This window comes from Poecilia reticulata, linkage group LG7 (genome assembly GCF_000633615.1).
Source record: "Poecilia reticulata strain Guanapo linkage group LG7, Guppy_female_1.0+MT, whole genome shotgun sequence".
NCBI classification, from domain to species: domain Eukaryota; kingdom Metazoa; phylum Chordata; class Actinopteri; order Cyprinodontiformes; family Poeciliidae; genus Poecilia; species Poecilia reticulata.
Genome location: NC_024337.1, coordinates 27,962,437 through 27,986,013, shown reverse-complemented (window position 1 = coordinate 27,986,013; position 23,577 = coordinate 27,962,437). Strand labels below are relative to the sequence as shown.

General features: G+C 38.1%; 3 protein-coding genes across 9 annotated transcripts in view; 2 read left to right on the top strand and 1 right to left on the bottom strand.

Annotated features, from left to right (window-relative positions):
- Positions 1-1,589: 1,589 nt before the first annotated feature.
- On the bottom strand, positions 1,590-6,652 carry ptges3a (prostaglandin E synthase 3a (cytosolic)). Its single transcript, XM_008413574.2, has 8 exons — positions 6,485-6,652; positions 5,600-5,749; positions 5,379-5,442; positions 5,187-5,285; positions 4,645-4,734; positions 4,301-4,366; positions 4,184-4,211; positions 1,590-2,329 (listed from the first exon to the last, which is right to left on the bottom strand). Exons 2-8 carry the CDS (start codon positions 5,746-5,748, stop codon positions 2,310-2,312), a joined length of 516 nt encoding a protein of 171 aa, XP_008411796.1. The 5' UTR covers position 5,749; positions 6,485-6,652; the 3' UTR covers positions 1,590-2,309.
- Positions 6,653-10,625: 3,973 nt separating this feature from the next.
- On the top strand, positions 10,626-18,704 carry dtx3 (deltex E3 ubiquitin ligase 3). Of its 4 annotated transcripts, none has more exons than XM_008413576.2 (6): positions 10,626-10,885; positions 11,068-11,135; positions 11,311-11,351; positions 13,532-14,331; positions 16,358-16,575; positions 16,742-18,704. In XM_008413576.2, exons 3-6 carry the CDS (start codon positions 11,339-11,341, stop codon positions 16,815-16,817), a joined length of 1,107 nt encoding a protein of 368 aa, XP_008411798.1. In that variant the 5' UTR covers positions 10,626-10,885; positions 11,068-11,135; positions 11,311-11,338; the 3' UTR covers positions 16,818-18,704. The 4 variants fall into 4 exon arrangements, with proteins under 4 accessions (XP_008411798.1, XP_008411799.1, XP_008411797.1 ...); XM_008413577.2 differs by adding an exon at positions 12,855-12,975 and having other exon boundaries at positions 10,626-11,135; XM_008413575.2 differs by having other exon boundaries at positions 10,626-11,135.
- A 2,968-nt stretch (positions 18,705-21,672) lies between these two features.
- Positions 21,673-23,577, top strand: part of LOC103467314 (probable E3 ubiquitin-protein ligase DTX3) — a 37,407-nt gene continuing 35,502 nt past the window's right edge. For 3 of the 4 annotated variants that reach the window (XR_534059.2, XR_534058.2, XM_008413584.2), the window contains exon 1: positions 21,673-22,309. Coding sequence is in view for 2 of the 4 variants with exons in the window: in XM_008413584.2 (XP_008411806.1) it covers positions 22,010-22,309 (300 nt within the window). In the remaining 2 variants the exon portion in view is untranslated. The remainder of the gene's footprint in view (positions 22,310-23,577) is intronic. The other variant, XM_008413583.2, reaches the window with a different exon arrangement.

Below are 23,577 nucleotides of genomic sequence, written 5' to 3'. Positions count from 1 at the left end.
AGTAAAGACTTGCCGGAGAAGAAGAAAATGTAGGCATGATTAAATTTCAATGCCTTTGAGAAGCTCTCTGCTAGCATAATTGCGGTCCGTATAATTCTGTGTTTGAAGTTCTGTGTTGAGCTTGACACTAGATTTGATGAGCATCAAATAGTGTACAAAAGCTAATTAACCGTATCACCCTGATGTTGAGGGAAGTCTAAAGTTGAAGGTCACAGTTTGAAAATGTACACACAGCAAAACTGAACCACAACTAATTTACACCTCAAATATTCAGAAAAGAGGAATGAAACTGGGTATTTCCCTTTTCAGTCTGTGTGAAAGTAAAGACGGTAAGTCCCTACCAGCGGCTCCAAGTACAAGGATGCAGAACAGGACGGAGGTCCTTATAAGGCAGCACAGTCACACACAAACTATTCATGTTCCACTGAAGTTCACATAAAGTCATCAGCAACACCGCTACCAGGTTAAATTTCAATCTTTTCCCGAAGTTAATCTTTAATACATTTTTAAAGGGCAAAATGAGCATACAGGTTTTAATCTAAGCTATAAAAGCTCAAACGTCCTCACATCCCTCCCACTGATATCTAGTTAAATCTCCTGCAATCAGTTGCACCTCTAGCGCCCACTTTATGTAGGAAACGGGACTTTCTGTCTCATTTCTGGTTAGATAAGGTGATGACTTTGGGTTTCAAAAGTGGTGTAGCTGATTAAATTGGAAGATTTCTTGGAGTGGACGTGTTTGAACCGTTGTCCATGAGGTTTGAATTGGTCTGCGGTTGGGGTCGTTCCAGAAGTTTCATTTTGCCCTGCTTTATTCATCCCAAGACCCGTCTGGTGATTATCCTTATGTTTATGTTTGGTTTTTGAGCCATTTAGTTCCTGGGTTATATACAAACATCCCAATCCATACCTTTTCATCTGGAGACAGATTTTGTCAGATGAGTGAAACTGGAAATAATTGGGAATATCAACAGTAAAATGATCTCAAAGAATGAACAAAGTTGGCTAATTAAGTTTCTGAATTTGACTATAACTCAGCTAAAATGTTTTTAACTGCTGTCTCATTTTTTACTTTTTTTTTTTTTTTAAATGAAACCATCTAAGAAATTAATGCTTGTACTTATTTCCATGGTCAAATATTCACAAAAAATTAGTGAATATTTGAAATAAAAATCTTGAGGTCAATCTTAAGTTTGCCAATGGAGATTTAGTCAAACATTAGAGTGGGCATGTTTACACAGTTTAACTGAAGTTGCAGGTTGCATTATTGTACCACCCTGGTACAGGAACGATATTTGTAGTAAAAATAGGATGTGACCGCTGTAGTGATCCAATAATTTGGAAAAATGTAGAGCATCTCAACTCTGGATGGATTTTGAAAAATACCAAATAATTATTGTCCTCTTAAAAAATCTTTCTTAAAGTCCCATAGCCTACAATGAACACATTTGATACCTAGAATCAAACGTACATATTCAAAGCATATTTGTTGTTCATGTTATGCATAACTTACGCTTAAATCTTAGGGAAAATGTATGCAGTTTATTTTCTCACGTCATAAGATTAAAAATAACCAAAACACTTATCAGTTTTATTTGCAACAATGAAAGATCTTTAATGGATTGCATAAAGAAAACAATGCCTTTCCAAGATGTGAACACATAAGGTCATAAACTCAACCGCCATATTCTTAACACAAATCTGTAGTTGTCCAAGCATGTTTACTTTAAAAGCTGCAACATATTAAAAAAATTGAAATTACTGTTAAATATTTGCATATGACCAAAGACACTGAAAAACCAATTTAAAGCAGAACTCTTGCCACTTAAATTAAACATAAGAGCAATTTACAATACAAACATTAAAGAGGGGGAAGTCTGTCATTAGAAAATTTACTTCTTGGAAAATAGGCATTTTCAGTTTCTTTTTTGTCATTAAAAATCACAATGTGTTTACATAACCTGACACCAGAAAGGAAAAAAAAAAACAACAAAACAGAAGAGAAACAGGGTATAAGACATCAGCACATCCCAATAGTCATTTAAGCCAGGGAACAACAACATTTTCATTTGAACAGAATCGTCCATGCAGAACAAAACAGCAAAGCACAGCGCTTTATGTTGTTATGGACGCCTGTGCATGTCTGTATCCAACAGTCACCCGTCCCCCCCGTCGCTCTGCAGGGATTTCACTTTGGAAACGGGGTATAGAGAGGTTCTTCTTCAATGTGGCTGCCAACTCATTGCCTAATTTCGTTCTTCAGACTCACGACTTGTTTTGATCTCTAGTGAGGTGGCAACCATGTTTGCCTACTCGAGGTCTGGCATCTCTGCAAGAGACAAAAATTCCAATGAGGGGAACATTGACAACAATGACAAACGCAGAAACAGCCTAAGATTAAGCGTCAAAAAATATCTAAATTCAGTCATTAAAATACAATAAGTGACACTTGATGTAATGTATATATATGCGGCACATCTGCAAAGTGTTCAGTGCTTCACTTCTTCCTACATTTTGGTATATTACAGCCTTATTCTAATTTATCTTAAATTAATCTATTTACCACCAAAGAGTTCAATTTTTGTCTCATCAGACCACAGAATCTTTTTTGTCATGGTCCGAGTCCATTAGGTGCTTTCTGGCAAACTCCAGACATTCTGCCATGCACTTTATGAAGGAGTGGCTTTCGTTTGGTCACTCCATACACTGACTGGTGGATTGCCGCAGAGATGTTTGTCCTTCCAGAAGGTTCTCCACTGGCGCTTTGACAGAGTGACCATTGGGTTCTTCTTGGTCACTTCTCTCTCTCTCTCACCTGATCTCTCAGTTTAGATAGCCGGCTCTAGGAAGAGTCCCGCTGGTTCCAACCTTCCTCCATTTGCAAAGGATTTCTCGATAGGAGCTTCTAATCAGCAGAATTTTTTCCGTATCCTTCCCCAGATTTGTGCCTCAAGACAATCCTCTCCCAGAAGTCTAAACAATTCCTCTCATTTTATGTTTAGTGTGTGACCTCTGACCTACACTGTCAACTGTGAGACCTCACAAGCGTGAGCCTTTCCAAATCAACAACAATTAATTGAACTTATCACAGGTGGACTGCATTTAAGTTGTAGAAACATCTCAAGAATGATCAGTGGAAACAGCTCCATTTTGAGCTTCACGGCAAGGCTGTGAATACTTATGTAAAAGTAGTTTCTTGGTTTTCTATTAATAAATTTGCAAAAAAAAAAGAAGCTTTTTTTCCACCACATTGTCATAATGGGGCATTTGGAGCTTACAGCTAATAATCTAATAAGATTATTTTTCTTAAATTACATAAATAAAAACGATTGAAAAGAAGTTGGCTCACTGGACACTTGTCCAGGGGATAGACATTGTCATCTTCGCAAGATGGCCAAGTCTTAAGAAGTCACTGCTGTTCAGAGTGCTGTGTGTTAGAGGAATAATGGTTGAGTGGAAAACTGATTAAAAAACAGTTGCACAAGCACCTGCTACCAGGAGATTTTAGAGCATTAAATTATTCCCTCGGCTGATGGGCTTCATGGAGATCCTGATTTAATTTTTCAACAGGACTTGGCATCTGTCCATGACAAAAGGTACCAAACGTTACCGTTTGAAGGAAACGGTGTCAAGAGTGTTTGATGAGAAAGCAAACTCCTCCCATCTAAACCTTGCAGAGACTCTATGGATTTTTGTCAAGAGTAAGATGAGAGAAACCCTGAAAATCACAACTACAGCAACCTGGGCTTTCTCAACACCTCAGCAGAATCACAGGCCTTTCTCCTCTACACCAGGCTGCATTGATGCCACAGTTAATGTCAGGAGTCTCAACCATGTTCTGTAGCACAATGACATGCTTTTTAACAGACTTGAATTACTTTTAAATTAGTTTTATGTACCGTCTAAATTTCCTAGGAAACTGAATTTTCAGCTTTTCATTAGCTGCAAGCCATATTCATCAACAGTAACATAAATCACTTGAAATGTTTCACTCCCATGAGTGAGTAATGACGTTATACGAGTTTCACTTTAACTGAACTTGTCATACATGTGAATCTTTCAAAGATATTATACTGCTATGTTCTTCTACATATGAAGAATGATTTTCTTCTGTCCTCACAAAGAACAAACTACAACTTTGCTGGTTTGTTTTGTTTGTTGTTTTTTTAAAAGTCATACTTACTTTCATCATCGCTGTCTGCAGAATCATGCTGAAACACAAAAACAAAATTATGGGAACTCGGATTTCACCTGATAAACTTCAAGAAAATCCTCAGAAAATAATAAAAATAACTCATACTTCTTCTGCACCGTATTCTGCACCATCTAAATCGGGTAAATCATCTCCACCCATGTTGTTCATCATCTGAAGAAAAAGGGGAAAGAAAAAAAAGATGTATGGCGCACATAAATCAGCATGTCTTTTCGTAATGTTTGCAAGACGTTATAACTGTTGGAGATGATTTGAATTTTGTGCTTCATTTAATTTAGTTTGTGTCTTAAGGAATACCATCATGTCTTTATTGTAATGTCCGTGAAAGAAGACTTAATTGTAAGTTTTGTTGTGGACCCCATTAGTCTCTACTACGGTAAAGGGGATCTTTGAATAAACAAATAAGTGCTGACAGTCTTTCACTCGATTACCTCTGAGAAGTTGTCAAAACTTGACATGTCCTCATCCGAGTCATCTTCCCAGTCTTTCCAGTTGTTGAAATCCACACTCAACCATTTAAACTGGGGGATGGAACAATTATACAATCAAAAAATACTATTTACCTGCACATAAACAGCATATTGTCAAATTCTTAAATTTAAATTCACTAAATTAATAACTCTGTTTGTGTATGGCTTACATACTGTACAACAAAATTAAGATCTTTTAAAAGATCACACAATGTAGAAAATAAGTGAAAAAACTTGAGAAAAGACTTAAAGTGTATTTAATACATTTAAAAAGAAATAAAGCTCCATTATCTATCTGTCTCACTGCAATTTAATTCAGTAGCAACAGATTTCTTGCACATTTGTACAAGATGTCATTATCTAAACACCCAAAGACAGCAGAGTTTATTTCCAAAAGACAATCACTTTTCTTTTTTTAAGTGTATGAAAAGTACTTTTGAACAGCAGTGTGAAGACGTTTGTTTGACAATAATTAAGGAAAAATGCATTAAATTTAAAGTTACCTTTGCCTTTTCTTTGGTAAGTCGTGGCCATGATTTCCCAGCTTCTGCTTTTCGTAAACAACACTGCACAGACCTGTCGGTGCGGCTGTGTTTCGATTGCTGTAAATTACATAGATTATCAATTTATTAACAGTTTTTGAGAAGTAAAACTCATCCTAAAACTTTAACTAGTTCTGCAGATGTTAATCTTACTTTGGGATCAATTTCCCCAAAAAGCTCAATTTCATTGTTGTACTTGTCTTTTCCGCTGACACACCTGTAAAAATGACAGAAAGGGAGGTCACCATACTTTCCAGTACACCCAGTTTTCCTTCAATTTGGTCCACACAGATGACTGGATTTCACAAAACACAACACATTTTTATACAAATACAAGAAGACTTACCGTCTAGTGCACTTTAAACACAACTTACCTAAACTCAAATTTTGACTTGTCAAATTGGACATGTACATCTTTACTGTCTTCCACGCAGAACTCTACAAAAACAAAGTCTCTTCTGTCATACCATTTAGCTGTGGCACTTAGGGTGGGAAATGGGCCATGCTGTGGCAAATGGGCCATGCTATTGATGAACAGAAAGAGGGAATTAACGACAACATATTTCATTTTTACATTAGACTGTCAAACAAAGTGGTTATTTTGATCTGCTGGGTCACATGTGCAGGGTGAAGCAATCAGAGTTATGTTGCATTTTATTAGAGAGAAAACCTATTAAACCATTTAACAGGGCAAGACTGAGTGATTTCGGTTTTATACAGGAATTGTAACCAAGGAAGATTTCTCAGCAACCTTCGTAGGTGGCAAAACAGTTGTGCTTTAACGTACAATTGTTGTAATCTGTTTTTTTTTTAATGACAAACATATGCAGTCAAATATTTGTCTTGAATTACAATTAATGGTTTTGAACGAGGACATGTGTTACTTTAACTCAAAGAGAAACCTTCACATCATGACAGCAGTCCTCCTCGGTTCTAACTTTAACCTAGTACTGTTAGTTGACTTTAGCCTGCCAGCTAATGTTAACTTAACTGATATATGGGGCGCATACAACGTAAGCTACAATTAAAAGTTTGGGGCTAGTTGGAAAAGGTTATGTTAAGCTATAAGGGTAGGTAGGTTTAACGATTTGTGATGGTTTTTAGTCCTGTAACAATAAATGTTAACTGCACAGCTAATGCTAACTCGTGTGCTAGCTCAATGAGCTAATGTTAGCTAGTTGATCGGCATTAGCGAACTTCAAAGACTAAGCGCTTATTAGCAACAAGCGACTGCTAGTAAACACATAAACAAGACTTACATCTTTACAGTATAGCAGGTGAACTTCTTCGTCTGACTACGGGCTATCTAGCGGTGTTGTATAATAAAAATCCGGGCAAATGTGATGACTGAAACCTATACTAAACTCAGGTTTTCAACCGAAACGTTGAAGTCCCTTAAAGTATCGCGGAGTTTTCGTGATATCTCGAGAGGACGTTACCCGCCTGCTTGGAGCGTGGGCACGCGCTGTGAGATAATTCTAGAAACAGTGTGCGGCGCAACAGCGCCAACTGCTGCTTAGCCACAAGTAATTCATGATAAATTCAAACATCCACCGGATAATTTAGTTTAAAAAAAATCCTAACCCCTGCGATGGACTGGCGACCTGTCCAGGGTGTACCCCACCTATCACCCTAAATGTCTCGCTGGAGATAGGCACCAGCACCCCTCCGACCCCACTAGGTACAAGGGTGTATAGAAAATGCATGGATGGATGAATTATCCCAACGGATGAGAATTTATACAGTGAAGAACCCGGAGAGAAACAACAGAAACGAGAACATGGAAGTCCACCAGATTCCGGGAGGGGGTTCAAACCCAGACAACAGTTGCATCAACTATGACACTGTTCAGTTCTGACATTGAACAACAAAACTAAAACAAAAAAAGCTAACTGTTATTCAATAAATTACAATATGTAGACAGGTGTGCTTCAATTGAAAATAACAACCTTTAAGCAAGTATTATAATATTTTTATAATAGTCCAATCAGGTCTTCTGGTTCTAGTGCACTCTGCTTCCCCAGAACTAAAACCAAACATGGGGAAGCAGCATTTATTTTCTAGAACAAACTTCCAGACAACTGCAAAAATGCTGAAACACTGAGTTTCTTCAAATCAAGACTAAAAAAACTGCCCGTTTTTATAGCTGCCTTGGCCATTATGTTTTCATGGTGTAAAGAGTTGCTGCTCAACTGTGCTCTATGAATACCCTTTACTTGACTTATACTGAAACTACATGACCTTCTGAGAGGACGTTACCCGTGATTTATCAAGAGGCTAAAATTAAAATGAAAACATTTTTAAAGCTTGAGTACATCAAAATACAAAATTTTATATATTTCTAGAGCAAACTGAGACATAACAGCCCAGTTTTCTAAACGAGAAGTGGATCCCAGAGAGACTGAATGCAATTTTTGACCATCTTCAAAACTCAAGTGATTTTGTTCAATAAAACCTGACCTTACATGACTTGGCTTCCAAGTAAAATATTATGCACAACTAAAACAACTGCACATTTAGTTAAATACCCCCAAGGCATAAAACGTTGTTAAAATGATAGACTGATAACGTTGGTTTCACCTTTTATTAATTATGTTTGATACATTTCTTACAATTATTTATCTAAGAATTGTTTATTCAGAATAATTCTGACCTTGTGAAAAACTCTATTTGTTGCTTCTTTTTCTATGTTGCATCTTGTTTTTGTGTTCTCTTTCTTTTCAAACATCCCACTCACTTGTCAAATTCCCTTTTATTGATAAAGCAATTCAGACGTCATTGTGGGAAACTACGAAAACCATTAGAGATGGCAGAGAAGGCAGTGGAACTGTAATTGTTTACTGAAATTTGAGTTGCTGCTGGGTCAGCGTCATTAAAATATTGCTTCACGATGAGACAAAACTTTATGGATTCATTATGAAAAACGTCAGAATTACTAGTGTCCCCCCCCCTAAAACCACAGAATCAAAACCAAACATATTTTATCCATACGATAAAGGCACTGGGTTCTGTGCATTTACAACCTACTAATCCTTTAAATTAGCCATTACTGAAGAAAAGAAATGCATCAGTTAAATCTAATTTGCCTCCAGGAGCTTTCTGCAGTAGCTCTGTAATTAGAAAGGGGGGATTAGCTATTGCTCACTGTGGTGCTAAGTCGTTTCTACCAGTCTCGTTGCACGACAGTAAGCCATAATGTGGTCGTATTGTTGTGATCTTGACACCTAATTACCTTTTCTTTTGTGTGGTCCAGATGAGTGAACGTTACCTACCGCTCTGACTATAATTATGCCATTTGTAGAATTCGAAAAGTACATTGTTGCAAATCTGGCTTTGGCTTAGGTGCCATGAATACAAACAAACAAAAATGGATTAATCTCAGACTGCAAAGCACTTGATGTCTGCAGAAATCTTTGTGCAATGCAAACAGCAGGAGAGGGGCTCATGTAGCACTTCAAAAGAACTGCTTTTCTTTTGGCCAATTGTTGAGTCACATGTTTCTAAAAGGTTTGCAAAAGCAGTTTTTGATATCACCTATTTTCTCCCAGCCTAACCAAGGAACATGTAATTTTTCCTGGCTAAAAACTCCTTACAGGATTTTCTGTCCAACAGAGAGCAAAGACTGCAATAAAGCCAGGCACAAATCCAATCGCTGCTCCATTTCCAGTGAATAATGGAACAATCTAGCAGACAATGCATGCAGCCACGGGGGATTTATGACAATAAGTGATCATATTTCATATATTTAAATTGAACAAAATATCCACAGAGGACAAAGTGAGCCATTGAATCGGTTTCTGCGAGAAGATTGAAGAAAATTGAACAATTGCTCATATTCTGGTAATCTATTAATGGACTGGAACTGTTTTAAAAAAAATAGCCAGATATAACAGCTGACCTTTTAAAGGGTTTAAATACACATGGAGAACAGTTTAACATAAAAGAATAACATTTAAATGTGAACTCAAAAAGCGTCCTTGGTCTTCCTCTGAGAGAATTGAAATTGTTGACAAACCAACAACTAATCTAATTTAGCACGTCAAAAAAAGATAAATCTATGTAGATTGCAACTGTTATTTTCCAAAACTCTAAATAAAACCCAAAAGAGACACAGATTGCATTAATATTGCCACTTTTTAGTGGCACAGACTTGAATTTGACAGAGAATCTGGGGAGGGAGCTAAAAATCAGCGTGAAGACATGGATCCAATCTCAAATACATGGAAGTTATTACAAAAGACAAATCATTAACATCAACTGGCCTTACGTTGCTCTGCCTTCCACACATGTGACATTGAATGAATGACTAACAGGGTTTAATATTATGTGGTTTATTATTCTTCCAGAAGCACATTTATGTGGTCAGACACTGTTGTTGGACAAGAAGATCTGGTTCAAATTCTGTACAGTAATTCATTCTTCTTTCAATGAGGAGCTAGCTACATTTTCAACAACAAAAACTACAGTGTTACCAACACCAAGTGCTTAATAAACATGATTTGATTTAAAGAAGAAGAAATGGCGTCAATCTTTCGGCTGGGTTTGTATTCAGGTCTCATGTAGCATCAACAGGAAGGCAGAGGAGCAAAACCCATCAAGTGTAGCTCAAGTGATCTCCTGATAAAAATAAATCATCTTGCTGTACTTAAGGCATCAATTCAACTGTAAGAGAAAGGCAGCAGGTTTATTATACATTGTAAACTTGAATAATATTTTAGCAACAAATGTAAATGTCAATTTTATCAGTTTTTTGTGATTATAATTTCTATTCACTAAAACTGAAAATTGAAAAATCAGGTGCTTAGTTTATTTATTCCGCTAGTGATTGGTTTCATATGTTTCTTGTTAAATACATGCGTTCTCTGCCTAAATTTGACATTCTGTATTTGTTTAGTTGTATTAATTTTATTACATTTTATTTGCATACAACTATATTTTTATCTCTTCTGACTTCACTTTCAAATATTAAATAAGGTGTTATGATCAGATAATTTGTAAAAAGAAATAGCCATACGAAATATGCCTTTACTCTTACATTAGTACATTTGGATGAGTATTATACATGTACCTCAGTTTGGCTACACGAAGCCCTTGGATTGTCTGGCTGCTAAGGGGTCGTATTTCAACTGTATTCAAGATCTCTGTTGTGGTATTAAGTGAAATGTGTACCCAGATAAAAGCGGTAAAGGTAAATCCGGTATTGGAGTGGGTATTCCCTGTGGGCTCATATCTTTTGCGGGGATTTTTTGTGCACTACATCACCGCTTACAGTGGTAATAAAGGCAACATGAAACCACATAAACTATGTAATCCACCGTTTACTGACCAATCATGTCATACCAATGACGAACTTCCTGGTTACATTTTCATCATGTAGGTCCCTGTCCTCCCCCTTCCCCCTTCCTCCTCCTGTATGAAGTGAAGTCTATTTGCGCCGCGCAGCTGACAAAAATGACGCGACCACGATTGGATGAAAACAGGTTGGAGTAAAAGAAAAAAAAAAAAAAGGCAGAGTAAATTATCTGAGAGGACAGCGCAGGCTCACGGCTCAACGTGGCTGAGGCTGATAAACGGACAGCGTCGGTGAATGTTTTTCTACTTTGTGTTGACGCCTACAAGGACACGGGAGCGCAGACGAGACCGAAAACGAGAGGGAGGAGGTTGTGGATTCAAATGTTGTTTTTTTGTATCTTAATCCGGGAAAACATTGGGATATCATGGCTTGACCACAGCAGGCTCTTCACCGTTCTCCGCCGATAAGCTGCAGTGAGAAATAAAGGCCCCCCATCTCTCTCTCTCCCTCTCTTTCTCTCTCTTTCTCTCTCTCCGTTTCCTTCCGCAGATGGAGCTCAGGGCTCTTTAATCCAGCCTCACAGCTCCCTGACAGGCAGTGGAGAACAACTCAGAAGGGTGAGATGTGGATATGTGCACAGAAGAAAGCGCTGTAGTGATTCATGTTGTAAGAAATTTGACGCTAATGTTGCCACACCGCTGAATTCCCCGCTCGCCGTTGCGCTGCCAGCTGTCTGTGTATGTATATCTGTGCTTCAGACCGTCAGTTTCTCTCTTTACTTCTGTTCAACAGGACGCTTTATTCGCACTTGGAGGAATTTATGGGATCGCAAGGTAAGATTGCTGGATCGATCATGGTTCTGTCCTTTTCGGATGATTTTGTCAGTGCATGCTTTCGGGGTTTGTTTTTCTTTCTTTCCTCCACACATCACAGGCTTTAGTTTCTTTTGTTTATAGCCTGAACATCCCAGCAGCTAATGTGTTGTCATCAGCCTTTATGTTCCCTGAAGCACATACTTGTTCTTTAAGCATTTAAATTGTCACCCTTTGATGAGCCGCAGACAAATTTCCTGAATTTCGCACCGTTTCTCTCTCTCTCTCTCAATATCAGCAGATTAAGCAGATGTGAATGCAACAAAGCAGGAGAACTCTTGGAGCTATATTTGAGCTAAAGCTAAAGTAATCCCCCTAATACACGTTGAAAGCTTCAACCTGGCTTGTGCATCACTGCATCCATCAGTTTAAAGTGCAAATGACTGTGAGCAGGGCCGACCCAAAGTTGAATAGGGCCCAAAGCAGAATTCAGTTTTGTAACCTACTTGCAGATTTATTATTATTAAACAAATTAAAAATGAGGCTTGTTTGTCTGATTAAAACTGTCTTTTGAACATTTAAGGAGCCATTTATGATGCTTTTCATTTAGCCAACATTTCTTTGTTGAACTTTTGTATTGGTGTGATGCAATACTTTAATTTTAATAGCGTTTTCACTAGCTGTAAGCAAAACAAACATAATTAACAGAAATCGAGGCTTGAAAACATTAGTTTATGCGGCTGTAATTAGGCTTTACTGACCCCCGCCCCGCCAGGCTAAGTATCATTTGTAATTTTATTTTAAATAGGTTGTTTTACCTACTCGACACAATGAAGGCACAGAAAGGCTAAGCTAGGTGTATAGTTGATGCATTGAACTGGGCTCAAGGGGCTGCGCGCCAATCGCGACCCCTTGCGCCAATCGCAAAGGGTCAATTGGTGAACCATGGTGCATCATGACAGCACGCGTCATGGCACGTCATGGCACCATGACATGCGGGCTGTCATGGTGCCTATTTGCCTCTGAATTTGTAGAAATTGGCGTGGATCAAGTGTGCCACCTTTCACTCAAAATGGTCTGTTTGGACGGTGATGTAGCAGAGCAGATTTGAATTGATATAATCCATCTATAAAGATCGTCTTTTTGGAGAACACTGCACCAACGAATGTGTCAAGTATATAAAGCTCACCGCTTGCTCAGCTTGCACGTGCTCAATGCGAACCTCCAAAAGCGCGATTAAAAAGGTTAAGGTATAATTGTGCTTTTAAAAGACTGTGCAGTGTGACTGATGTGAGTGCATATATTTTGTAATCAAAGAATAATGGGCGGTGTGGGTTTACGTCTCACACTTGTTCACTCAGTAGGTATTCTGGGATGCACATGGATTTCTCTTATATTACTTTTACATGTTACCACCATTGCTTATTTTAAGACCCACTGGCTGATTACTTGGTTAAGATTTAACTAGAGTGCAAAAAATATATTTATTCTAATAGCATTTGTTTTTGTCTACCTTTATTTAAGATTCTATAGCTCATGGGCGCCAAAAGTCATTTTCATTTTGCCATAAATCAAGATCACGGATGTCCTCAGAGAGCCAGTTGAGGCAGAACGTATTGATCAAACTACCCATCAACAAACTGTGGAAAGTATTACTAAATACTCTGAATTCAAGGAGTACATCTTCAAATTCTAATACTGAACATCTTTTCACGTTGATGTAATTTGACGGTATACAGATATTAACTGCTTTGATTGACCCGGGGGGCCATAGTTGTGCTGTAGTTGGAAAAAATAACTATTAACTGATATGTAGATCTTATGTAAGATCTATACATCAGAAATACAGGCTTGAAAAGATATTTATTGCATAATATAAGCAGAAATTCAGGTGTAGTTTATATTCAACTGGTGAAAGCTTGTAACCTAAAAGCTTCAAAAATGCTTACACTCAGTTTTTTTTGTACTGCCAGAAATATTCAGCGAAAAAAAAAAAAATCTGGAATCGATGTTTTGTCTGTTCAGTGGTTACAATAGATACCAGTTAAATAACCTGTAGCAGCCCCTGTGTTTCAGCAACATTCGTAGTTGCAGAACATTCACCTTAAGCAGCAGCTTACTTCATTTATCCCTTAAACCGGCTGCGGTCAAGTGAATAAGTTTAATAACCTGTAATGACTTTTATGTGCTCCTCTGTGCAGTTTCCTCTGATGAGATGAGTGTGCGTGCTGGCCAGGGCAGTGATGAGGTGCTAGTTTCTCAGGCAGTTTGGGATTACCTGGCTGCAGCTGGGCGGCCCTGGCTCATTGACTTCCAGCACAAGCAGGGGATGAGCGCCGGCATCGTCAGGCGAGGAGAGAGGGGGGGTTGCTGCGCTGTGCGGCTGCAGCCGGTGGAAGGCTCGAGGAGCACCAGATCTGGGACGATGGATGGACCTATCTCTAGTGAGACGCGAAAAGCCTTCATTGACTTATGCCGATGTGCCCGTAAAGAAATGAGCAAACAGGAGGGAGGACCCAAGAGGAAGAGGGCTCTGCTGCCTTGCGTGGAGGTCCTGGAGCAGAACGGAGAAGGGAACCTCCAGGCTCCCCCTTCCCTGCCGCGGCGCTCCCAGAGACAGCAGCAGAGGTTCAGGAAACCTGCCGACGAGGAGGTGTGTGCCATGCTTCACGAGGCCTCTCTGAGGAAAGACATGGACTCTGGCATTGGTTCCCACAGTGAGGCCGAGGACAGTGGCATTTGTTCAATTTGCATGGGGGACATAGTGGAGAGGACCACCCTGGAGAAATGCGGCCATTCGTTCTGCCGCTCCTGCCTGGAACGAGCCTTTAAGGTGAAGCAAGCTTGTCCCGTGTGCAGACTGGTTTATGGCCAGCTGGTCGGGAACCAGCCTGCCAATGGTTCGATGATGGTGGAGCGGGACCCTGATATGGAGCTTCCTGGCCACGAGGGCTATGGATGTATCTGCATCATCTACAGCTTCCCTCCTGGAGTGCAGACAGTAAGTACCGTCAGGTACGGATATAGACTCTGAGCAATGCAACTTATTCAAAAGCCTAAAACACAACCTTCCTCTCTTGTCCAGTTATTTTTTTTCCCCAATTTTTTCAGCTCTGTGAAATTAGACTGAATCTATATGCACACCACACTTTTCAGGGGTTTTTTTATCTGTAAAAGATAAAGCAAAACAAGACTCATTATTTTCATTCACTTCACAATTATGCATTTTTTTTGTTTTGTTTTTGTTGGGTAAAAACAAAAAAAATTTGTTGACTTCCATCACTTTGTGGTTGTAACCTGACAAAATGTGAAAGAGCTTATCTTGGCAAGATAACATGCATTAATATTCTCTTGAGTTAGATCTAAACCTAGTCTCTTCAAACATTAGGCAGAAAATTACTAATTCAAAGTCGCAGTCCTCAGTCTTATTGTAACACCTTATAGATAGAAAGAGCTTAAATGACTGAAGATTGCAAACGCAAAAAAATCTGCATTTATAGCCTTAACATTTTATGCAGTGCTGCTGCAAATTAATTTTCCGTACATTTTATTTTTGTTTTAAAACCAAAACAAAGTTGTATTTGTGCTCCATTAATTTGATATTCTCTGACATGACTATGAAACACTGTCTAAACTAAACTCTGTGTTTTCCCTTTGACGTCACTTTCTTCTCACATTTTTGATCCAAAGCCAAACAACACCTAATGAGTTAGACAGCATTGTTCCCACACTGGGAAATCTGCTTTTCATTTATGGAAAGTCAAACAGGTTTTAAGCTTCCCCGTTCAAGATAATGTCTGCAGGTTTACGTCAACATGTAAATGTGACTGATGTTCACTGTGATCCTCGCCTTGTAAATCATCTCTGAGGAAGTATAAAACATTTGCTGTTCAGTGAATAAACTTAAAGCTACAAAGGAAATGTTTTAAATAGGCTTAGAAAGTGACAAAGTTAGCAGCCACTTGCAGATCTTAGTTTTGTGTTAATCCCTCGACTGTGAGTTTCACTTTATGGAGCACTTATTCACATCATACGTACTATTATCATCGCTTTATTCTGCTGATCAACATGAAGTTTTTCTCAGATTAGCTGGACATTGGAGGATCAAGCAGAGTGTTTGAATTGCTGCTACTGCCGTCTTTATTTTTGCTGCGTAGCATTACCTCTCACTTGTGTCTTCTTCTCTTCTTTCATCTTCTGATGGCTATTATGGCAATCAAAATTACTTTGACCTTTTTTTGCACTTTGATACAACAAACATCAAACTATTTTGTTTGAATTTTATATGATAAACCAAAAGAAAGTGGTTTATATACCTTTTATTCGGATGCTTCTAAATTATGAGTCTTCAAATGCAGGCTTCAGGGGATCATTTTCTGCAACTTTTTGATGGTTCAACTCACCTGAATCAAATGGCGGAATCACATCCTCAGAATACAGTCCAGTTTTTCGCAGTCGTACTAATGGCCTCATTATTTGAGTCAGGTGTGTTGAAGCGGAGACGCATCTAAAAGTTGCAGGACACCGACCCTCGAGGCCTGCATTTGAAGATCCACCATCTAAACAAAGTCCTGTGAAACTCACTGTGACCAGAAATCGCCTATTTAATACATAATTAAATGCCAGTGTCAGTACAGCTTGTTTGGTTACGAAAAAAAAAAAAAAAAATCACCAAAATGCATAAATTTAAGTTCATGTGTACAACATTATAAAATAAAGCTCAAAGGGTTTAAGCTGATCATTGAGGCGTACAGCTCATGGCTAGATGTTTGATTAAAATGGTGACTTAAGATGATTTCAAACATTTTTCTCGAGTGGCAGTCTCTTTAAGGCCAGACCATTTAAAGGATGGATTGTTTGGCACTTGATTCATGAAATGACTGATTCCATAACAGACGTTCGGTGTTTATTTGACACTTGCTACTTAGTTGGCATTTTTTTAAACGATGCACGAGGATGTAAAGGGAAAACACGCTGAGCTTATGCCGTTATAGTTTCACACCGTTTCTGATTCATTTCACCCACAGCTTGATCACCCAAACCCTGGCGTTCGATACCCAGGAACAGACCGCGTGGCCTACCTCCCTGACAGCCCAGAAGGGAACCGCGTGCTGGGCCTGCTGCGTCAGGCCTTCGAACAGCGCCTTATCTTCACTATTGGTACCTCCATGACTACGGGCCTGCAAAATGTCATCACCTGGAATGACATTCACCACAAGACATCCATATTCGGCGGGCCACCCTGGTACGTATCGGTTGTCTGGTTTTTGGAGAATCCTCGACAAGGGAGTTCAGTCTGTAAAGAAAGGCTTCGGTGGAAATGGACGGATTAAAATGCAGTTGCATGGTACTTTTTGTTGCCAGTTGAGCAAAATAAAGGAACTTTAGCCACTTTTTCCTTTTTTTTACAGCTTTGGCTATCCAGACCCCACATACTTGGTGCGCGTGACAGAGGAGCTCAGAGAAAAAGGCATCACTATGAACTGACCACATGAGACCTCCAGGACTTTGTTGGACTTTTCCTTGGACATGTCCTCACTGTGGACCAAGCTGCAGGATTTGCTCTCAGACTGCCTGATGCCTAAAAGATAGCTGAAGATAAAAAAATACAACAAAAAACACAAACAAACGAAAAAACAAAACAAAAAGAGAATCACCTCATCAGACACACGTCTATTGCTGCAGAAGAATCCATATCTCCTCCACTGCTGTTCCACTTCGGTTATTTTTCTCAAGCGTTCAAGTCATTCAGTGCTACACGTGGAAGAGAATGCTCTTAAATGCAGTGCTAATCCTCAAACCCTCACTGCTGGCACCAGGCCTAACTTCTAATGCACTTTTTAGGAGCTTGTCAGAATTAATGTTACAAGATATTATTTAGATAATTTAAGTTTAGTGACATTTAAGTTACATTCTATTAATGTTCATTTACCTCCTTTGGGAGTACTTTTAAGTCTTAAAAGCACATGTTTGGTTGTGTCTCCCTGAAATGTTTGTTGAACAAGTTTGATTGTTATTAATTACCTGTTGTAATGATTGTACTCGGTTCGTACGGCAGAAGAGCACTGCTTTTAGCAACAGATTTACAGTTCTGATGTTATTGCAATCTTAAGCACTCACAGGCACTTTGGTAACTATTATTTTTGTTTTAGTGAAGTAGAAGTAATGGAAATCTGCTTCCTCTGAATGAAGGATGCTAAAGCAAACAGGTTTATGCAGCCATCAGCTACTAGCTGGCTACGCGTTCATGTCAGTTCCTTAGAAAACGTTATGCGTGATCTTTTATCTCGGGATGTACTTAGATTTTTTTAAATAGGAGGAATGTTAAATGATGTCTCACGGCAGCACCTTTCAGCAAGTGTTGGACGTTCCCACTGTGTTTTTTTTCCCAGTTGTCACTCCCGTTCTTTCCAAGATGTCTCTGAGGGGTTCGGCCCATTACCTCACTTCGATAGGAACACACTGGTCTGAATTAGCAGATTTATGACGATGTCAACTTTGAAGGGCGTATAGATCACTTGAACCAAATCAGAGGCACAAAAGCTCTTTAAATATCTATGCTTCAGTTCCTTTCAAACTGGGAAATTTGCCTATTAAATCGTTTTATTCGAAATGAGCTAACTGCTGTAAATCTATCAATCTGTAACCAACAACAGGAGAGTTTAGTGATTGATTTGATTAGAGGCGAGTCACTGATCTCATTTTCTTGTGCCTTCCTTATATTCATTTTTGATTAAATAATCAGCAATGATGACTTTGGCGAATGTTGAGGATTTTGAGTGCTTTTGCAGTGCTGTTTGATTGTATAGAAGCCTCCGGTGTCCATTAGACAAATACTCCGCAGTATTAAATGTAAAACCTAATCTGGTCCAAAAAATTATTACCCCCCCCCCTTCTGTCCAAAACTTTTGCCTACATTAATTTTAGAAATAGATCCCAGTCTTTAAGCGTGTATGTGCTTTGCAAATCCAGCAGCCTTTTTGTTTTTGGCTGAAAATAATCTCTGATTTAAATGATCATAACGACACATTAAATGCTTTTGTTATGTTCTTGCCCCCTTTGTATTTTAGTTAAGGGACCAATCGATACATTTTTGGGACACAGGATTGTAGTTAATCAAAGCTACTGTGCACACCTTTCTATGCATATTGAACCTGAAGAAGGGGAAAAGAAGAAGTAGATGGCTGGATTCCATATTTTGCAAATCGAATGTTAAGTAAAACAAAAATCTGTTCTGCTTTTATAATTGTGTTGATTTGTACTTCGTTGGTATTCAGAATGATGTGGCCACATTTTAATACTTGAATAAAAGTTCTGTTTGGGTTTGTCCACGATGTTCAGTGTGGGTCCTGAATAAACGGTACGTATGTTTTATGCTGCCGAGTCCCAAGTACGTAACTGATGATTCACTGGGAAATACGACAGCGGAGGTCATTGCTTTCAACATTAAGAAAGCGTGTAGTCATAGGCGTCCTATGACTACAGGTTTCTATAATTTTTTTATATCTTACATGTAAATTAGTAAGCATTTAGTGTTTTATGATCAAAGCTGTTAGTGTTGTATCCTCAAGAAGTTAAGGTAAAGAAAATACTAAATTATTCTGGGAAGTCTTGCATTTTAATGTTTATGACTGCTTTGTTGCAAACAGTTAAAAGCAATAAATGATACACAGTGTTTAAAGGACGTTGAACATGTAGAGTGGAAGAACAGTGCATGTGAGACACTTTCATAATCTTAAAAAAATATCTTCAATTTGAATTATTTCCTTCACGTTAAGTAATCTTGCACAATTTTAAGGCCACAAGAAAATGTCTATATATTTCTCAGGATTATAATACAGTATTTCTCAAATAAAAACTAAAATGAAATTAACCATCAATTAGGGATTGTTTAAATAGTCACTAACTTCTAATTTATGTAATCAAACTAAAATCTATTTACCAGTGATTAGCTGAGTAAAAATAAACAAAACGACAAAAATTTGTCTATGAGCTACTAAAAAGGCCAAAAGCTAGATAATTTTTTCTAGGAAAATTAACATAAATAGTTCACCATTAAATATAGGAATAGGTAAGAGTACTTAGCTATGTCTATGTGTGAAATAATCTTATTCATCTTCTTAATAACATTCACATTTTTGATAGTAATAATAATCACAAATTTTAATAAGAAATTAGTTTTTTTCTTTTGCTTTTAAAGATAAGGGGATAAGAGGATAACATATACCTCTCGCTGGAAGCAAAAGTCTAATTCAAGGTTTCAGAGTATACCTTTATATTCTGAAGAAAGTCTGGAACACATTCACTTGAAAAGCTTGCTGATTTGTAAGCTTGTGTTCAATTTGAAGAGTTTCGGGTCGCAAAGGGCATTTAATGCTTGCAAGTAAAAAAGAAAAAAAAAGGTGAAAAAAAACAAAAAAAACTCAATCAAATATCAGTTCATATAAGGTAGGAGTACCACCAGCAGCGTATTTCATCAACAACCATCAATATCAGCACCATATGTGGAATAGATAAATTCAGTTCTTTATATGCATTCAAAATAAGCATTTTCTGATCATAAACTGCAGTTTTACAGTATCAAAAAACAACAGTTTTTACATTTTTCTGTGCTTCCTCATTTTGAATATGATGAGTATTTTTCTTGAAGAAAATCACAGAAGAGTCACGTAATGTTCATTGTAGAGAGAAATGTCTCCCTGTATTTAACCAAATCTAAAAAGAGAGTAACAAACCTTGACTCATCAAAGGATGAGTCGGAAAGCAAAGGTCCTAGGGAAGGAGGCGTCATGAGGGACTGATCAACCAATCCGAGGCCATCATTTCAATGTCAGTATTACACAGCAAAGGAAAATGGACTATTTTAACAAAACCAAAATGCCAACAAAATAAGATAACAAATCATCCGTTGGTGGATACTTCTAATTCTTTGATAAAAATCTTCTCATGACTAGAGGTGGTTTCACATTCAAGGTTCAAACATATTCTATTAAATAAAAAGGCAGGTTCACATGTCAGATTTCACAACATTTAAAGTTTCTACTAACCGGCAGATTTTTTAAAACTTAGAACTAGCAAAACATGATCATTTGGACATTTTAGTTTGGCAATGAAACAAAGCTGCTTTGAGCAAAGCACTTGTCAAGGTCTTGAAAGCATTCATATGTTGGAGATTCACTGACATGAACCGGGTGGTTAAGAAGGTTTTATTAAAAGTATCCAGCAAGGGTGTTTTGAAGTGACTTGTAGGAAGCAGTTATGATTTTTCCATCTTTAGTAAAAACTAAACATATCATAAATTAATATACCAGCCAATGTAATCATTCTATTGTGCCGTCATCAGAAATACAGCAATATGTTGCTAAAATAAGGTGTAATAATTTTTTTCTTGAAGACAAATTGCACTAAGATAAAAGTTTATTGCAGGGAACCACAATATGCTCAAACTGCTTCAACATCTGTGAAAAAGTATTAGCCTGCCCCCATGCAGATTTCTTCTGTTTTTGCTTTTTAGTCACACCTGTATGCTTCAGATCATAGAACCAATTAAAGTTTGAGCACAAGCAAAAACCGAAGAAACCTGTACTGGAGCAAATCCTTTTTGCAACACTGCAATTTTGGAAATAACTGTTGTGCCTTTTTTTGTACTTTTTCTGGTCAAAAAGGATGGACAGGATACCCATTATAAAATCCTGGAAGACGTGAATGAACAAAAGTCAACACATATTTCCCATATCCAACCAGCATCTACAAATTTATTGAAACCCTTGGTAACAAATGATAAAATTAAGGGAAACTGTATAGCAAAGACATACTTTTTTGATCAGTGTCTATTGACCTTTCATTATTAATTTGTGACTTTCTGTTTTTCAGCTCTAGATTACTGCTCAACTGGAACTGTCTGACTTGACTGGATGAAGGCTGAGCATGTCTGCAAGAAACACTTTGGGCAGATCTGGTGTGGAAGAGGTGATGAATATGAAAACCAGCATTTCTCCTACACCGTGTTAATGATGGCGCAAACTGCTAAGGATGGTGGGGAATCTGTGATGCTGTGGGCCTGTTTGTTTCCCAAAGAATCTGAGTATCTGATATTAGAGAACATGGCATCATTAAATCTGAAACATCAGGCGATTTTGAATAAAATGGGGTGGGCATGTGAATGGATGTTTTAACAGGACAATAATAAAACCTAAGTGCTGTCCTGTTGGTAGAATGGAGTTCATAAAGTAGAGGGAAGTAGTTACTTTTTAAAGAGCTCAATGTCAGCTTTTCACATGCATATTCTTCAAGAATGAAATCTTGTTTAAAAAATGTAGTTTATTCAGGTCATAGAAAACAAATTATAGCAAACGCACAATAAACCTGATGACAAAAGCTCAAATGTGTAAATCTGAACTATAACGCGAATGATTTAAATATCAACAAAATGCGTTGCTTTACCTTTCATCGTAGCTGTTAAAACATAACTTGGGCAGAAGAAATAATAATAACACGACATACAACCAATCAGAGATGAGTTGTTTACCACTTCCTGGCACATGGGTTGTTTATCATCCAGTAGAGATGAACTAGACGCCCTTTTCTCTTCGTCACAGGTCTGAAGTATCCAACCCCGGAGGAGTCGGACCCAGAGAGGAAGCAGAAGGCTGCTAAATGTCTGACATTCCGTGGAAATCATGGAAAACCCGGCAAACAACAGCAAGCACGCTGACAGCACGGGAGACTGCGCCATCTGCTTGGAGAGGATTCAGAGGAAGAAAACGCTTAAGTGTCAGCACTCCTTCTGCTCGGAGTGCATCGACTCAGTTTTCAGACTGAAGCCCGCATGTCCGATATGCAACACCTTCCACGGAGTGTACACGGGGACCCAGCCGCAGGGCACGATGACGGTGACCCACAGCTTTCTGAAGCTGCCGGGCTTCGAGAGCTGTGGCTCAATTGTCATCCAGTACAGTTTCCCAGGGGGGATACAAGGGGTGAGTCTGGCAGCTTCCTCGCGCTGCTGCTGTTCATATGTCGTTACTTGTTTTGAAACATAGTTATCCAGCAGGGGGTGCTGTGTTTCCTTCTTTAATTACAGGAGGGAAGTTCCTTTTAAGGCATCCGAGTGAACTCTTCAGATTGACGTCATTACGTTGTTGAAAACAGAGTGTGGACGTAATGATGTGAAAAGAGCCGTCCTTTCTGCTTGATTTAATGTTAATACAGAGCTGATCTGTTGATTTTTTTTTTGGGGACTAACCGATTAATAATTGACAGTAAAAGATGATAAATAAGTGGACGTACCATTAAACCATTTTACAACTGTATGCTTTTGGGATAAAGTTGGAGAGCAACCATGTCAAATGTATTGTTTACTGATGTGCACAATGCATTGTGGCAACCCATAAAGCATGTCCTTAATACATGGCAACAGTGGATGTTAACATCATGATAAGACTGTGGAAAAAACTGTTTTTCCTCAAAGTATCTGTATTGATACAGACTGAGCATTTACCTTTATCAAGCCATGTATTTAACTCATGAGATTGTTTCAAGCATTTTCCAGTCGGGTAATATTAATCGATGCAAAACAAAAACAGGAAACCTTGCAACCAAATTGCTCAACTTTCTGCATGTTAAAGCTGTTAGCAAGAGGAAAGGTTCAGGTATTCTTTGTGTAAAGGAAAGTTCTGTACACTGTTAAATATAGATGACCTTCAAGCACTCTAGCAGCACACCATGAGAAACTGGTGGCTGCATTTACTCAGGAATATTTAGGAAGATGATTCAGTCTACTGCACCCAGAAATGTAACCTGAAACTGGATATTGTGGAAGGTACCTGTACATCAACTCTGCACCAAGATGCAAGGCAGTGATTAACAACAAATATTGTTATTATTCAAAAGATTTCTTCTGCTCTTGTGAAATACTACTTATCTTACGCTACTTATTACTTAACAAGAACTGTGCAGTTGGTGAATTTTTCAGAAATGTGATTTTTTTTTTGTCATTGGTGGTAAATATATTATAAAACAGAAATTCAACACAAAAGTAAAAAATCTGATTTATACTTTGTGGCAGTTTGTTACTAGAAAAAAAACGCTCATCTCTTAACACCAAATTAATAACAGCCAATATTATTGTTCATAAAATATAATCTCTTTTGAAATACTGCTTATCTGCTTAGACACAGGTAATTTACAGTTGGTAAATTTTGCAAAAGTAAAAATCAGATGTTTACTTCATGGCACGTGGTTACCA